The sequence below is a fragment of the Periplaneta americana genome, chromosome 12 (genome assembly GCF_040183065.1).
Source record: "Periplaneta americana isolate PAMFEO1 chromosome 12, P.americana_PAMFEO1_priV1, whole genome shotgun sequence".
NCBI lineage: Eukaryota > Metazoa > Arthropoda > Insecta > Blattodea > Blattidae > Periplaneta > Periplaneta americana.
Window position 1 is genome coordinate 102,737,608 of NC_091128.1, and position 18,563 is coordinate 102,756,170.

The 18,563-nt window shown below is 37.2% G+C and overlaps 1 protein-coding gene across 13 annotated transcripts in view; it reads right to left on the reverse strand.

Moving 5' to 3' along the window:
- The window catches only part of sv (paired box protein shaven), a 1,022,136-nt gene that overhangs the window by 137,702 nt on the left and 865,871 nt on the right, over window positions 1-18,563 (reverse strand). For 12 of the 13 annotated variants that reach the window (XR_011335301.1, XM_069841828.1, XM_069841829.1 and 9 more), the window contains one exon: window positions 17,980-18,177. Coding sequence is in view for 12 of the 13 variants with exons in the window: in XM_069841828.1 (XP_069697929.1) it covers window positions 17,980-18,177 (198 nt within the window). In the remaining variant the exon portion in view is untranslated. The remainder of the gene's footprint in view (window positions 1-17,979; window positions 18,178-18,563) is intronic. The other variant, XM_069841825.1, reaches the window with a different exon arrangement.

Here is an 18,563-nt window from a genome sequence, read left to right on the forward strand (position 1 = left end):
TGTTCTTCTTCTCTCCTGAGTGAAGCCAAGGAGCAGCCCCTACCCCTCACGACGGTCTGGAGCGCTCGGAGAGAAAGGGAGAGGAGGTGGAGGATCAATAAGAAGTAAGCCGAGAAGGAAGGTTTCCGGTATGCTCCAGCCACTTCACTCTAGCGGCAGACATCAGCCCAGTCCAAGTCATGCACAACATGTCCCGCCACACTCACCAACAACAACACATTTTTGACTGGGACTCGTGATACGAGATTGCGATCGGGCATAGGTTCGAATCTTGCTTTGACAGATTACCTGACTGGGTTTATTCCGAGGTTTTCTCTGACTATAAGGAGAATGTCAGGTAACCACATGACGAATCCTCGGACTCGTCTTGGCGAATACCTTCACGCTTTCATCAATATTACCCACGCAGAATCGGGACAGTAAGCGAATTGGTTCAGCTTTAGAAATTTCCCCGTAATCGTCAAATGAAAGGTATTTAACAGAAACCACACAAGTCATATTTTTCCTCAAATTCAGTTTTTAATATGGTTACAATATTCATACATAGGCCTATGAAGTGCCGTAAAAACCGCACAAGTCCAGTGTTCGGTGTACATTTTACTGGGGCATTGAGTTACAGTGAATTGCAGGATCACAAGTTCAGATATGTGCAATTTTGTAGAAACGAAAAAAAAAAATGGTTCAGTTCACTTTCCTTTGCTTTGTTTGGGTAGTTTAAAAGAATTTTAGGGTTTATAAATTACAAAATTTTCAATTTTTGCATGTTTGTGTACTTTTTTTTTTTTTTTGTTTTTTCAATTTCTTGGATTAAATACATTTAAAGTACCTAATATGAAAGATAAAAATTTGTCCTTCTCCGTCTTCTACACCTAGAAATTATTTTAAAGGATTAAAGTAATTGTTGTCCCGCGCCGTGGCGTCGTGGTCTAAGGCATCTGGCTAGGACTCGCGTTACGGAATGCGCGCTGGTTCGAATCCTCATGGGGGGAAGAAATTTTCTCATGAAATTTCGGCCAGTGTATGGGATCGGTGACCACCCAGCATCGTGATGCACTTGGGAAGCTACGATAAGTAGCGTAATCCGGTTGCGAAAGCCAGCTATAACGGCTGGGGGATCATCGTGCTAACCACACGATACCTACATTCTGATTGGATGATCGTCTCTACCTCTGCTTCGGCATGTGGGCGTGAGGCTATCAGCCGGCTGGTCGGTCTAGGCCCTTCACGGGCTGTAGCGCCACGGATTATTATTAAAGTAATTGTTACCAGTCATGAATTGCAGAAATCCCACACGACCAGACAATTCAGATTTTTTTTCAGAAAATACTAAAGAAAAATATTAAAGTTAATATATTATGTCCAAACACTACATATTATTATTATTATTATTATTATTATTATTATTATTATTATTATTATTATCATTGTTATTTTTATTATTTATACAGATTTGTTATAAAATAAATAGAGATAACGCAATACTTATTCAGGATTTTGTAGTGTAAAATATAACAATCCTGGCTCAGCAGAGGTGAACGATTATCCATTCGTTACGGAGGTATAGTACAATGATCCTCCAGTCCTTATAGCTGGTTTTCGAAACCGTATGACACTACCTACCGTTAGGGACCGTACTTTTTGGTAATAACGATAAGCGCGAAATTATCCACAATTATTTTCTTTGTTACATAGACCAATTCAGATATACCTAAAATATCACAATTTAAGCAAAACTAACGAAATAACGCGAAATTTGTATCACTGAGCGAAATATGTCACTAACCACGATAAATAGCCTACCCCCTTTATCGCAAATTACGAAATATGTACCAAAATGTTATCGAAAATTGTTAAACAACATGTTTATGTCTTGTGTTTCAGTTAATTTGTCAATCACCAATATTTCTTTATTTTATTTATGGATATTGTGTAGGCCTATTCGAAAAAAGATTGATTTCTGTAGTCGACTGCAGCAACGACTGAGTAATGTTTTATGTAACATACAACATTCTTGAATCTTTTCTGGAGCATGTTATGCACCAGAGACTATTTCGAAGGGGTTTGGGGGGGATAGTAGAGGGCCATAGTGAATTTGGTGTGAATTTTTTGCAGGCAGAGTGGTTTCCTACAACTAATGTGGACATTGAGCGTGACTTTTTTTTTGCGTACGCTTAAATACTCACTGATTGTCGCACAAATCTTCGCGCGGACAATATAGAAACCATACTTACTGTATTTAATTGATGATGATGATGTTGATACGTGATATATGCAAGAAAAAGTAGCCAAAAGTTTTATTTTACATATAACATAATAAGCCTACATTTAATTGACAACTTATTTCACGAAATACTCACCGAATTGACAATTTATTTCACGAAAGACCCACCGAAATAGCAGAGGTTTAACATCGAAATCACATATTTTATTTCACCAAAAATACTGTCCCTAACGCAGCTCCTCAAATTCATCACACTGCTGGGTGGACACCGGTCCCATACACTAGCCGAAATGTCATGACAAAATTCCTTCTCCATAAGGTCTCGAATCCACGTCATTGCGTAATGATAGTTCAGGCATAACGCTTAGACCATGACTTTAAGGCGCGGGACAACCTGTAAGCCTATAAATATGTGCAATAAACTTTATTCGCAGTCTGTGAAGACAGTGCAATTGGCGTAGGCCTGCACCTTGTATATTTGAAAGCGTCAAAGATGCTTAAGTAACAATACCACAGACAAGTAAATGTAGGCCTGTTTAGAAAACTTTATTTTAGAATAACACCCTTAGATTTGTATCACAAAAACATTAAAATTCTTATTTCCATGTCCTTGACAAGAAATATCGGGCTATCAGTAGTTACCAAGTGAGTTCCAAGACTATTGTACACTTGTTTCACTCCGAAGAACATTGTTAGAGTCCAGCGTTTTGTAAAAATGCTGACAAAGGACTCTGGTCCGAAAAAGGGTGATTAAAGATCCGCTTAGGACAAAGCGCCAGTCTATTCTTCACACGTGATAAGTTTATGTAGCAACTTACACAAGATGAATGTTGTTATTTCTTACCATAACTTATGGCTTATAAGTGATCCTTCTGAAATCATTAGGTCTCTAAAAAAAGCCGTAGGCCTACACTGGTAAGTATTAAGTTACAAAGGAAAGGATCATGTGCAAAAAAAAAAAAAATAATAACTGCAAATACGAACCGTTAGGTATAAAACAGCTTCCAGGAAAATAGCTTAAAACCTGCATTTCATTACGTACTTAGCCTTTTTTCAGGCTGTTGGTGCACATATTTTGATACGGCTCTCCGGTATTTTTTTTATCATATAGTCTAGTTATCAAACTTGCATTTAAGATGGTCAAGGCATGTAGCACGTATGGGCGAATCTAGAAATGCATACTCAGTGTTAGTTTGGAGGCCTGAGGGAAAAAGACCTTTGGGGAGGCCGAGACGTAGATGGGAGAATAATATTAAAATAGATTTGAGGGAGGTGGGATATGATGAGACTGGATTCATCTTGCACAGGATAGGGACCGATAGCGGCAATGAACCTGCGGGTTCCTTAAAAGCCATTTGTAAGTAAGTAAGTAAGTAAGCTATCAAGCTTGTAAACCAAATAAAAACATTTTGTGGCCGACCTTTTTCATTATATTGAATTAGTATTGTAATTCTTTCTTAGGAATTTGCTTTCTTTTTTATGTTTGTTTTTGGCATCTGAAACAGTAACTGAAATCAATAAATAACTGATGCTAAAATGTTGCAGCAATATGAGACAGTCTAATAATGCTACTGGTGAAGTGTCTCATATTACAACGAACTCACCATTTCACCTTTTGCCTTTATTTAATATTGAACACATCAATATATTTTTAATTCTCGCTTATATTCTAGAACTGTAATTCATATAGAATAACTTACGTCTACCTCATTTGTTTATTGAAAAATCATCAAGTATATACCGACGTGAAACACACTTCAATATAGAGATACAAAAACTTTCCACTGCACCACTAACAATAAACGTCCAACTCGTACAAAATGGTCGGTTGTTCCGAAGTATCATAGGTCTAGAGACAGTAATGCACGTAATATCCCGGACAAATATCAGCACTTTATAGAGGCCAAAACCTTGGTGTCTCGTATTTCTATCATATCTCATATTCCTACAACCTCTTCTAGCTGGCTGAGTTTTTACCAAAGTTACCTCGAATTGTAAGATGAACTTCAGGTAATCTATAGCGAATCCTCTGCGTCATCTCGCCAAATACCATGCCGCTATCACCAATTTCATCCGCGCTAAATAATATAGTAATTGATAGAGCGTCGTTAAAAGATGATTAAAAAGAAAAAGCGCCGCTTTCGAAATACGAATCCCAATCGTTACATCTAAGCTACGTCGGTGGCTTAACCATATTATTTCTTAGCGGTGTGATGAAAGTGTGAAATATCAGCAAAAAGTTTAAAATCTCTACTCTAGACCATCGAGGATGACAGCGCCAGACTATCAGTTTTGCACAGATGACAGAGTATTTCGAAATTCCTTTGACCCGAAGACAATGACAAACTGGGCTTCTTGGTGAAGATAATTTGCATAACGGCTTTGTGGCTGCAAATGTGTGTACATTAGGTCGACGCTGTGACGGAGCGTCTTGGAGGGATAGGACGCGAGTGTACAGCGAAGTGGTATGCATTTCTGAGAGGATGAGTCGCGGCAATGAAGCAGAGAGGGAGGCGGAGATAGAATGGAGATGTGGAGGAAGGAAGAGGGTGGGATGCAAAGCACGGGGAAGAGTAAAGCAGAACTAAGGGTTGATATGGGAGAGAATGGTGTTGGAGATCCACGATGAGGTATATACGTGAAGGCGGGGAGGGTTGTACAAGAAGGGAGGGAGAATTTTCTTTTAAAGGGAGTAAGAAGAAGAATCGAGCCGTGCGACGCCTCCCCCCGACCCCCCGTTCCTCCCCTCTGCCACCGGCGGCCGACATTTCATTCGGTCGTCGCCGTTTCGCTCGTTTGGGTTTCTGCAACCACAAAATGGCGGTCTGCGCGTCTGCCTGCACGTAATCCTTCCAGCTCTTACACCGATGTTTGAATGTGGCTTCTTGAAGACAGAATTTCAGAGTGGGGCGCAGCTTCCCTCAACGCGCGTCTTCTGCTTTGAGCGGCCGCTCTCGATGACGTTCCTTAAGTTTGTGATCTTGCTCAAAGCTGGAGGCAGCTACGACGATATCGTACTGTACAGATACTCGATATCTCATAATGATAACTACATTAAGCTAGACAATGACGATGTCGTTTCTCTAGCTATACTCTAAATCTGATGTGGATATCAAAGCTTCAATATTCGTGCTTAATCCTAAATCAACCAGAAAATGTAATGTTTATAAAAATTACTTAATTTTTAATTGTGACTCAAAATTAAACATGAGTGACATCAGAATTTTCTCTACCACACCACCAGAATATAAACAGGCGTATAGAAACGAAAACAAATGAATCAGGGATTGCAGAAACAGCACATGTCACTATTTGTGGCGAAATGAGTTTATTCGAGTTTCATGGACTGTTGATAGGCTATAGGGATATCATTCCATTTAGAAACCACATACGAATATGTCAGTATAGCCGTCTCACATTTGGAAACCTGTGAAATCCTGGAAGCGCGCAGAAAAAGCTCATATCAAAGACATGTGCCGACACATTGGTTCCGATTCCAGACGGCAGACATCTACGACACAAGGATACAAAAAAATGATCCCACTGAATGACAAATGTCTCAATTCTGGTGGCGAATATGTTGAAAAATAACTCAACAATTGCTATATCTGTTCCAATAAAACTTTCCATGAAATTCTGTTCTCTTTCTGTAAACTGCCCCAGGGAAACTTATTTTTTACGGTCTTCGTAATTGCGCTCGAGTGGCCAAAAGGTCGGAAATGTTAGTTTTTGCTATCTGACACTCAATTTTATATAGCGTAGCCCATCATTAACACAAATTTTCTTAAAATTAAAAAAAAAAAAAACAAAAAACAAAAAATTCAAGATATAACACAATACTATGGCATTAAAATGGCAAATGACAAATTCAAAACAAATTTTTTACAAAGGCTCTATTGCCTCAGAAATTAAAAACGCTACAAACTTAGAGCCTACGCTCGTCTTAACTGCATTAAATCTCTCTTTAATAAGATAATCTAACTTTAACTGTTTAATGTCGGACAAATGCAATTGTGACGTGGAATGGGATTGGAAGACAGACATCAGTATGCTCCATTACTTGCCAGAGGCCAAGAGAAGCTCCGATCCGTATAATCGGTTGCCCAGATGGGAATTGAATCGGAGACCTCCATAATATTAAGCACTAAGCTTGTGTTCAGTGGAACGCATATTTGCTACCAATTCGGGTGCTCTGGTTCGGGGTCTGCTGATCGGCCCATAACAGAGGGAGATAATACTAGCCCATTAACGTAGCCTAATGCACATGAGGGTTGTCGTAGCATAGCCTACTCCTTGTGAGATTTTAAATTCATTCTTTTAAAACGTTGCGTTAGGCTAATATAAAGAGGGACTCCAATTAGGGATGTGCGATTGTGTGATCCATTTAAGACAACCAAACCACTCACAATTACTAACAACAACAATTTATGTCGTAGTTACAATTCATCATCCTCATCATCATCATCATCATCATCATCATCATCATCATCATCATCATCATCATCATCATCATCATCATCATCATCAAGGTCTGGACCATTAGTCCGTTGCGGCTCCAATCTCAAAGCTGGTGGTCATGGGATTTTTCTCGTGACCAAACTTCCAGAACGGTCAGTCAGCCTCCTATCAAATCGAGTACCGGGCCTGGGGGTAAAAGCCAGACGGAGCATGATGCCGATCACACCAGTTCATTCTAATACCGAGCCCTCTCCATAGCCCAAAGGAGTACCTTTACCTTTAGGTCTACCTATTCATTTAGTTGCACATCAAAGTACATTATTGATTTTCCTATTCATTTGGTTGCACATCAAAGTGCATTATTGATTTTCCTATTCATTTAGTTGCACATCAAGGTACATTATTGATTTTCCTATTCATTTAGTTGCACATCAAAGTACATTATTTATTTTCCTATTCATTTAGTTGCACATCAAAGTACATGATTGATTTTCCATCTCAAAAATTGTTCTTACATTTTTAATGTTCTTAAAATAAGACAAATTTATTATATTGTATTAATAAAATCCATACATAAAAATCGAAATAATTTTAAATTGTATTCTCATAGTTATGAAACAAAAGATATGAATTCTTTAAGATTGTTTGAACGAAAATGCAACACATTCTAATAGTTCTAGTATTGAATTTAAAAAGTTATGTATGGATTTTATAAATAATGAAAAAAGTGTAAATTTAGATTTATATTTTCTTATTGTGTAGTAAACCTAAGACAAATTTTATTATATACTTCTTAATTTAAATTCAGGAATTCGCCCTTGAGCACCAGTTCTACTCTTTCGGGGTGAGCTAAAGTTTTATCTGTTTATATTATATTTTATGTTACAATTATTGGCAAAATAAATGAATACAAAATACAAGTAAATAAATTACAAATGAATAGGGATATAAATGCCAAAATCCATTACATTCACAGTCGGTACTTTGATGTGTAAGCAAATTAATAAATTGAACCGGTCATTAGTAAAAGGCACTAAGTCATATTGCTCAGTACTCAAATAATCGAAGATAACTGTTCTACTCGCTTAATAGAGTAAATGGGGATAAAGATCCGCTTGGGATAAAGATCCTATTCTAAATATTTTGTTTCCCTGAATCCCCAAGTGACTGCACTGTTGACGTAACGACTGCCATCTTAGAAGCTGCGTTTTTACAAAGTTATTGTTCCTCCGTCTAATATACAGTAAATAATGAGATATTTTCAATTTTTCACCCTTCTAATATAGGCCTAATACTGGACTTGTATATTAGACTAATAGAGGTTGAAATATTAAAAACAACTACATTTCTTTGTTCGTGTTTTATTTCATTGTCTGTGACGAACATCATGCGTTTCGTGGTCTCACATTTTCTTTCCTAAATGGCAGCACTTCTTTGAGTCCTTTAGCCTGCCGTGTGGGATAAAGATCCGCATGATAAATGGGGCAAAGATCCGAATAAGAAACTTTAGCCCAGAGGCCATATTGTAATATTTAGTGTATTGCTATAATGAAACAGTACTCTAACTAGTAGATCTGTTTTTGATCAATTACTATAAACGCTAAAATATTTTGCATAAATTACTACAGAAAAACGGATTCTAAGCCATTAATATACGATTATGTTATGGAACGAGTAAAAAAACTTTCCGATGAGGGTATATGAAAAAGAAAATCGGCCAAAATGTCAAATGTAGAAGAATCCACCTTAAGGAAAGGTTTCAAAAAGAATTTGGTGTTTCTTCGTTTAGTTTCAGGCGTACATTTAATGGCAGATAAGAAAATGAATTCACAGAGTACTGCAGAAATTTAGATTTGTGATTTTATGGCAAGACGCTTGAAACACTCGTAAGTTTGCATACCAGTACGTTGTCCGAAACAATACAATTTGTATCAAGTAATTTTACAAGTTCCGCAGCATGTTTCGTGTTGATTTACATTATGACATTCTTTAAAGTTAATTACAAATACTTTTTCACATGTCCCATGTAGTTCTACCAGTTTATGCAGTATGTTTTGCATTAATTCCCATGCTGACATTCGTATTTTGTTATCTGTGAATATTTATTTTCCATACTTAAAGCAATTATACAAGTTTATATAGTAAGTATAGTGTTGATTTGATTTGCAATCTTTGCCCCTTGTTTTGCGGATCTTTACCTCCTGTCACTCCAATTAAGTTATATAGGGTGATTCAAAACCTCTGCAACAAAGTCTGAGGAGTGATAGATCTAACAATAAGGAACCCTTTTTGTTAAACAACCTATGTCTTTTTACGCATCGTTTCCAAGTTACCGTTGAAAATGTTTTTGCGCGGGCGTACGTCAATGTATGCGAATGTGTGCACCCCTGTTTGTTTGTTGAGATGTTTGTAAGAGACGAGAAGGATCGTTGCTGTTTGTTTACGTTTAATGTTCAATACCTTTTCCTTTCAGTTCAGTGTAATCATCAATTTAGAATGCATGTCTACTCTGTCTTCCACCAATGCGTCGGGGACGATGAGACCCATCGTTTCGAAGGCGCTGATAAAGTCGAGCAAACATTGTGTGGTGAGGGTGATTTCAGTTTTGAAACTGTCGTTGGTACATGTGGAGAGCTCTTCTTCCGTTTCCGCGAGTCTCCCCATAACACATTACTAGGGAAAAGTGTAGACATTCATTCTCAAATTTGATGATTAGACTGAACTGAAAGAAAGAGATATTGGACATTAAACGTAAACAAACAACACTTCTCGTCTCTTACAAACATCTCAACAAACAAACAGGGGTGCACACATTCGCATACATTGGCATACGCCCGCGCAAAAGCATTTTCAACGGTAACTTCGAAACGATGCGTCAAAAGACATAGGTTGTTTAACAAAAAGGGTTCCTTAATGTTAATTCTATCACCCATCAGAGTTTGTCGCAGAGGTTTTGAATCATTCTGTATTTGTGTTGTATTTAATCATCATTCACAGACTATAAGAGTCTATTAAATGCAGAAAAATTATGAAATCCATCAAAATATTCATGTCGTCAAAACTGAGTTGGTGCCTTTTAATAATGACCGATTCTAATGTACAAAGTAACTGCTAAAAACATCACATTTATGTAATTTTAAATTTAGTGATTTACCTAATTTTTTTACTTTTAGCATGCAGCATATTATAGTGACCTGATGATGCCTAATAATATAAAGGCAAAAACGTTTATCGTTTAAATCTTGTAAGTTAAGGGGTTAGGTATAGCTTACAGCAGTAACATTTTTGGAAATATTCGACATTTTTTTTCCTTCATTACTGTATCTTGTACAATATTGAAAATTGGTATGTATAAAACACTGTCCTCCTGCTATATGAGAAAAATATATTTACGATTAAAAAAATTATTTATATATATATTTTTTTCAAAATTCAAAATGTTGTCAGTCCACTGTGCAGTGATTAAGCGTTTCCCTCATAACTAAAAAATTTGTGAACTTTTTCATGTTCTCTCTCTTTTATTTTATTGCTGAAACTCGTGTTTACAATATCATACTCTTTCAGCTACATTCCTCAATAAATAAGTTAATATTTTTGTTTTATTTTGTGTAATAGAAAATATTGATGTTTGACCATTTTTCTAAAATGAATTTATTTTTCATCAGACAATCTATCAAAGGTAGAGAAATGATCTTGTATCATATTGTAGATACTACATGCATAAATATACACAAAAAATTTCATCACAGAATTTGAAAATTTTTTGAGTTATGTGGGAAACGCTTCATCACTGCACAGTGAACTAAATTTTGAAAAAAGAAAATGTAAATAAGTTTTTAAATCGTAAAAATACTTTTTTTTCCATAGGCTATAGCAGAAGGACAGTGTTTTACACATACTAATTTTCATTTTTGTACAAGATACAGTAATGGAGGAATAAAATGTTGAATATTTCCAAAATTTTATTGTTGTAAGCTGTACCTAACCCCTTAATGATAAGTTATTTGATAGTGGTTTGTCAATGTAGACCTACATAATTGAAAACAAAAATTATGAACTGTAACTTCTCTGAACAATAAAATGAATATCAAAACATTCATTATGCCCTACGCTACTTAAAGCGCTCAATTTAGTGTCCAGAAATCCAAAGTTTAATGATAAGTCAGCTACATCGAACCTACATAACTTAAAGGGAGTCTGTACTGCCTATCCCAGTAATGTAAATTTCATCTAATTTAGGTGCACTTTTCTCAGGACTTACATAAGATACACATTTTAAATTTTTAGGGGTTATTCTTCAAGTATTATTGTATGTAACAGGCTAAAATTACGGTCTTTATCTTTTATTACTCTGCTTTACATTGCTGGGATGGCAGTACAGACTCCCCTTAAATTAATATCACAAATGAAAACTGCACATTCAGGCACGACAATAATGAACTTTTGTTTGTAGGTCATGATGAGTTGCTTCAGATTTTCAAATGAGCAAAGCTTAACGTGTTAATCAAACATGAAGGAGTAGACAATTTAGCCTACCCTTGCAGTGCAGTCCCTCCCCAGGGCCCAGTCCGCTCTGTACAAATGTTCACAAGGGACAATGGGAGACTCCCCCCCCCCCCTTTCCCCGACACCTCGGTCTCTGCGACATCTGCGATCGCGCCCCGGCAGCTCAGTCCACTCACTGCATTTAATAAACTTAATCATTCGCATTACGACTCCCGCATGTGCAGATTTGCCCGCTGATGTATCTTAATGGACTGGTGTCTTGGGAGTCGGCAGCAGGGGACACAGATCGCATTCAATTCCAGCTCCACTATCCAAACAAGTAATCCAGGGCTAATGGAAAAAAGAATCACTCGAAATACGTACATATTAGCATTCCGGACCAACAACTTTCTCCCTTCTTCTTCTAAAGCTTTTCACATCCCTAGCAGGAAACGAGCTAGGTTCATGCTTTGACTTTTTCATCCTCTGACCGACAACTCAGAGGCGTAGCTCAGGCGGCAGGCGCGATTGCCTGCTGATCCGGAACTGCTCTCGAACGCAAGCTCAATTTCCGCTTGGGCAGATTATTTGGTTGGGTTTCTTGACGTACAACTAGGTCTTTCTTCTCACAAAGGCATGCGAGATAACTTGAAAATTGATTGTCCCAAAAGAATGTAATTCTCTCCTCGTTTTCTTCTTCTTTCCTTTCGTTTTCTTGTATTCCCCTCATGTTCCTTATATTCCCCTTTGTTCTCCTCGTCGTCTCTGTTATTGTGTTCCCCGTGTTCTCAATTCATTCCTCTTGTCCTCCTTATCCTCCCCTTATCCTCTTTGTATTCCCCTTGTTCTTATATTCTCCTTCTCACTTTCTTTCCCTTGTGTTCCTTGCCTTCCAATTGTTCTTCTCGTATTTCCATTATCCTCCTTATCTTCACCTTGTTCTCGTTGTCGTCCACTTGTTCTCCTTGTCGTCCCCTCGATCCTTTTGTATGCCCCTTGTTCTTATTGTTTTCCCCTTATACTCCTCGTATTCCCCCTGTACTCCATGTATTCCCCTTATTCTCTTTCTATGCCCCTTATACTCCTTGTACTCTCCTTGTCCTCATAGCATATCCCTTTTACTCCTTCCATTCTCTATGCCTTCCCCTTGTTCTCTTTGTCGTCTTCTTGTCCTCAACACCCTTACGTAGTTCTACACAAAGATGGGCAATATAGTAAGTCTATGCACATATCGATTTATTTTCCGAGATTTTCTCAACCGTAAGGTTATTTATGTCGAATCCTCGGCTTCATCTCTCCAAATACTATCTCGCTATCATGTATTACATCGACGCTTAATTATCTAGTAGTTGATACAGAGTTGTTAAATAACCGCCTAAAAAGATAGATATATTGTGAAGCTTTCGTTAATGTGCAGTCAGAGCAAAATGCGCTTCGATTTACAGTACATAAGACAACATAGTACTTTCCACTTACTACGCTCAAACATTCATGCCACGTAGAGTCATGAGAGTTAGGTAGGCAGAATGTACAGATACGGAAATTAAATTTGGAGTTCCCTTATTGTTTTGCTTACAACATACTGAGCAAGTGCAGTAAACAAGCGCCCCTGTATATATGCTACTTGTGGACAGTCGTGCAAAATTGTTGCCTACATGTAAGTGGACTCCCATCAAGACGCGCTCCAAATTTTAAATTAAAAATTAAATTAAATTAGGGTTTATTTAACGACGCTCGCAACTGCAGAGGTTATATCAGCGTCGCTAGTGTGCCGGAATTTTGTCCCGCAGGAGTTCCTTTACATGCCACTAAATCTAGTGACATAAGCCTGTCGCATTTAAGCACACTTAAATGCCATCGACCTGGGCCGGGACCGAACCCACAACCTGGGGCACAGAAGGCCAGAGCTATATCAACTGCGCCACTCAGGGTGACTCCAAGTTTTAATTCCTTACCTGTAATACAAGAATTAAATAATAAAAAAAAAAAAAAAAAACATTATGGCAAATATTGGAGTTAAGGAGAGAGGCTAAATACATCCGTCATCGTTTAAAATTCATTGTGATTTACCGACTTTCGACCAGTAAGCTTCGAATCCAATGGCACGCATAACAGCACTGAGACTTGACAACAAATGAGCCGTTCAGAGCAGAAGTAGTGCAAGTCAAAATTGTGTAATGAGGTTTAACAATAATACGATATGCGTAAATAATCACGTAGTGATTTAAGACGGCGCTCATTCCGACGGATCCCGGCCACTTAGTCACTCGTAATGAGTGCACCTCTGCACATAATGTGTTGGACATTGTGCCACTGTCACACATCTGTGACACAGTGCATGATGGTTGGCCACTGAAGGGAAACCAAGAGTTGGAACGTAAACTGAGAGGATTCAATCCGTCATCGGAACTGGAATCCGGTGTGGCTTAGTGGATAAAGCGTCAGCACGTAGACCTGAAAACCCGGGTTCGAGTCCCGGTACCGGAGAGAACTTTTCTCTGCTCCACCCATCCTTCATCCTTCTTCATTTAATTATGTTGTTAAAACATACGATTTACATTCTCACGCTTAAACTTGCGACTCCGAACGCTGCGTTCCGAACCAGCCGGCGCAGAGAATGAACTTTTTGGAAAGTGTGTGCCTGTCTGCTATCGATTCCAGCAAGGGCAATGTCTTGGACTCGAGCACAATGCTGTACCAACTGGAAAGTGAGAACATAAAAGCTCGAGATGATAGATCTAAGTTCATCGAGGAGGTAAGAAAACAAATGAAACATAGTGAAGGTTTAATAAGTTATATGATGTAGTCGATGAATTTCGTTATGTTCTTATTTATAATAATAGAGTTAGATAAAATAAAGTGCGAAATTAATTTGAACTCGTCAAACAAATTTTAGAAATTGGGTAGTGCCACTATGTCTCATGTATGGCAAACAGGAAATGTTGGTTATACAGGGACATTATTTTATGTTTACTTCAATTTTTATTGTACCTGAGTTTTTTATGTACTTCACTCCCACCCCCTCTACTAGTAAACTTCCAACCGTTCTCCACACAGAACCAAGCGCATACAGTCAAACACACTGAAATAGTGAGTATCGTACGTTCCAGAAATATGTTCGCGTTTTCCTGTGACGAAAGAACTTTCAATATTGAATCATTTTCGCACAGGTACTGTCGTCCGTTTGCCTACGTCGCATCCCGGTTCCCCCACCCGCTTCTGCTTCCCTCTGTAAAGGCTAGTGGTTGGGCTGTCTTAGCTCTTTTCTGAAAACATTAATTTCTGTTAGGAATTGGACGTCTACGTAATATTACACAACTGTTTAAAATAACTTAAATGAAAGGGCCTCGTTAATTAATTAACTGTCACGTGATTTTCCCCCTTTCTATGACCCTGCAACAAAACCATTTGGACGGACGTAGATAGCATGTCTGAGTAATTTTATCTTTTTGGATCGGGCAGAAGTGAAGACCGAATTTAAGTACGTAGCCTCAGATAATTTTTTATAGAGCAGGTACAGAATTATTTCAACATGAGTAATTAGTACGAAGGATAAAAGTGGTAATTGGAATTAGGTACAATAGTCTATAGTACGATGATATGCACAAAAGAACTGAATTGTGTTTAAATATCCATATTATGATTTATTTTTCAATTTAACTTCATTCTCTATAATGTATGCTAATGTGCTGTAGACAGTATAATATACAATGCATAATGAATACGTCCGAATGGATAGCTCAGTTCGTAAGTAAAAACACTTATTGTTAATAGGCTATAGTATTGTATTTTGATTAAAGAAAAACCTAATGAAAATTATCGAACTCAAAATCGCGATATTTCCTACTTTACGTAAATGGATTAACTACTTTTCTTCCCTCCTATACCTAGTAAAGTGTTTTGTTTGTATTTTACGCCAGTATCATCGAACTCCAGTCGTGAAAAGGGGTTAGCAAACGGTATTTCCGGTTCTCAATCGTTTATCCGAAGGTATAGCCAGGTTAATATTAAAAATGTTAGTAAAATAAAATGATGTCCCTATATAAAGATATTCAGAAGCTTATGATTTAAATGTAGAAATTCACAGAAAAATTATTTCTACATAACTGAGGAAGGAGAAAAATAGGAAATATTAAAAAATGTTGGGCCTGCAGTGAAAGACCTGACCTTGGACAGAAAACTATGATTGAATGAAGTATTAAGTACTAAATAAATAAATAAAACAGTAAACTGAGTTAAGAAAAGAAAGAAGCGAAAGTAAGACGAAGGGAATAAAATAAAGAAATGAAGAAAAAACAAACAAACGAAGAAAGTAAAATATACTACAGAAAGCAAGGTAAGTAAGAAAGAAACGAGGAAAATGAGAAGAGGAGAAGGTAAGTAAAAAGAAAATGTTATCATAAGATTTGAAAGCAGAATAAAGGAATAAGGATAGGAAGGAACTTAATCTTGTCACTCACGTAATCGCCAATAATGAGTATGGTACTACCTATGAATAAAATAAAATGAAATATTGAAAGAATACAGTATTTCTATAACATTATACAAGTTACAATTAAAGCAATGACTTTTAATGACAATATAGGTACCAATGAGAAGTAAAATACAATATGAGGCACTTAAAACTACCACCTTAAGTATCTCCTACAGGATAGTACAGCTCATGCATTTTGTCAACACACTCGCGATGCGCAGTAGGGGAACAACATTTTCGTTGGAGGGGGTAGGAGTAGAAGGGAAGGTCGGGCGTGTGTCTATCGAGTTCAAGGCAAAGGTTAACCCATTCCCCTATAATTCGTAAGTAGACTCATCCGATCTCGTGCGCAGCTCTGTAGGAAGAGTGGGGGAGTGTCTGGACATAATGCATGAGTTGTACTAGTGATAGCTATCAACGAGTTTTTTCATTAGATTTAAGGGCACATAAGAGCTCACTGGTCTAGTCTATAGAAAATGGATATTAATCAGAAAAAGACTATTTTCAGCACAAAAGTTTTTATTTCAATTGAACAATTACCATAACTGTAGCATTAACTGAACTAAATAATATTAAAATAATAATGGTGTTTATCTCACGTTTTTAAAGCAAATAGCTAACGAACTATTAAGATTTAATCTTTCAGATGAAATGCCTGTATGCTACAAAAAAAAAAAACAATAACAGAAAGTGGTGATGTTATTTTGTTTACTGAATAACAATAACAATATAAAGTGGTAGTGATGTTCCGATGTTGTTATTTATGGTCACTATTACAAACATTTGTGGGCTTGTCGCATTTCCTAGACATGCTAATAGATTAAAACAGTTTTGAATGATTAATTTGAAAGAAAAAAAGACTGGAAATCAGCTAAAGATCCTTAATTAATTCCTATGTTAGTATTAATGTACTTTTAATGCAACGTACAGGTGTTAATATTGACATCTGAATTAAAGAAATAACAACGTAAGAACATCATTACTTCCTGCTGTTATTGTTATTGCAGTAGGGTAAACAAAATAACATCGTCACATTCTGTTATTGCATTTCTTGTAATCGTACAGCCATTCCATCTGAAGAATAAAAGTTTAATAGCGATATTTCGTTAACTATTTCCATCAGAAACATGCGGCAAACACCATTATTATTTTAATGTTATTTAGTTTAATTTCTGCTACACTTATGGCTATTGTTCCATTAAAAAAATATAACCTTGTGCTGAAAATACTATTTTTTATTGATTTTCATTCTCCGTACGCTAGATTTGTGAGCATTATCTGCCTTTAAATCTAGCAAAAATACTCGTTAATATCAGTAATAAGAGAAATTTAAGGTGGCAGTTTCAAGTGCCTTGTTCTGAATGTACTATAGATGAAAAAATAGTTGAACAAATCAGCAACCTGAATTTTCTCGGCGGCAAGATATCCTACTATGGATATATATATATATATATATATATATATATATATATATATATATATTCAATATAAAATTAAACGTTTCAATAATATGGGCCTATGTAGCACAATAAAATATGCCTGATCTTAAAAATAAAGCAAACAAAGGAACTGTGATGAAATTCTATTTGTACACCAATTTGTCTATGTGGGAGTGAATGTTGGGTAACAAATAAATGAGAAAAAGTTGGTTACTAACTACAGAGATGAGATTTAAAAAATAAAAAATGGTGATCATAGACTAGGTAAAATAGTGGGTGTATTTTTTTCTTTTACGGAGGAAGGACTCGAAGGCTTAGGCCTACTTTGTACCCTGAGGTTTATTGCGGTGCTTAACACTCCTTTTCTGTGAATGATACCTACTTGTAGCCGAACGGTCGTGCTCCTGTACAAGTACATCATGCCGTATCGTGGACTTAACCCGGGCTATTGTATGGATGATAATGATGATCTGTGAATTAATGATGACGAAATGAGTCCGAGGTCCTGCGCCGAAAGTTACCCAGCAACTCTGCTTCAATTGGTTGAGGGAAAACCCTCGATAAAACCCAACCAGGTGATTTGTCCCAATGAGGATTTGAACTCTGGCCCGCTCGTTTCACGATCAGACGTGCTAATCGTTACTCCGCAGTGATGGACTATGGCTCTATATTACAAAAAATAGATAGACCAATTTGGAGTCGCAGCAGGTAATAATCTACTTCTTGAAGAAGAAGAAGAAGAAGAAGAAGAAGAAGAAGAAGAAGAAGAAACGAAGGAGAAGGAGAAAAAAGAAGGGAAATAGTGAGCAGGAAGAATAAAAAGGAAGAAAGAGATAGGAAACAATTAAATACAAATAATTAAATAGAAACAAATATATGGCTGAAGTTGCGAATGCACTCACCGGTTGATGGAGGACACGCTGGGCACGTTGTCTTGCGAGCAGATTCCTTCCGCCAGGAGTCTGTCCCTGATCTCCCAAGCGAACATGGTGGGGTTCTCGCGCTTGTAGTTGGCGATGGCGTCCACTACGAGAGGCGTCGCCACTTTGGGTTTACTTCCGCCGATGACTCCTGCCTTGAAGCTACCCGTTTCGTAGTACCTGCAACAAAATCACAGTGTGCGCTGAACACATCTCAGTTTGAATATTATATCCTCCTGAGTCCTCAGAGTTTAATATGTATGTGCAATTACCGGAGTATAACTGTAACCTGCAGAATTTTTTCAGCATTTTTCCGCATTTCAGTGACTTTTTTTAAGTCTAGAATTATACTGAACTTTAATAATAAAACAACAAATGTCTCAGGACTCAGGAAGATATTCTAACAGGAATGCTAAGTCAGAACATACGCACAAACTGCAACTGTTTTCGCTGTAAGAAAAATACTAATATAAACAATAGCACGTGACTGAAGTGAGACTTCATTGGCCGCTGTCTAGCGCCATAGATTCTCAGTACATGTTCCCGCCTACTGTTGTACATTACTC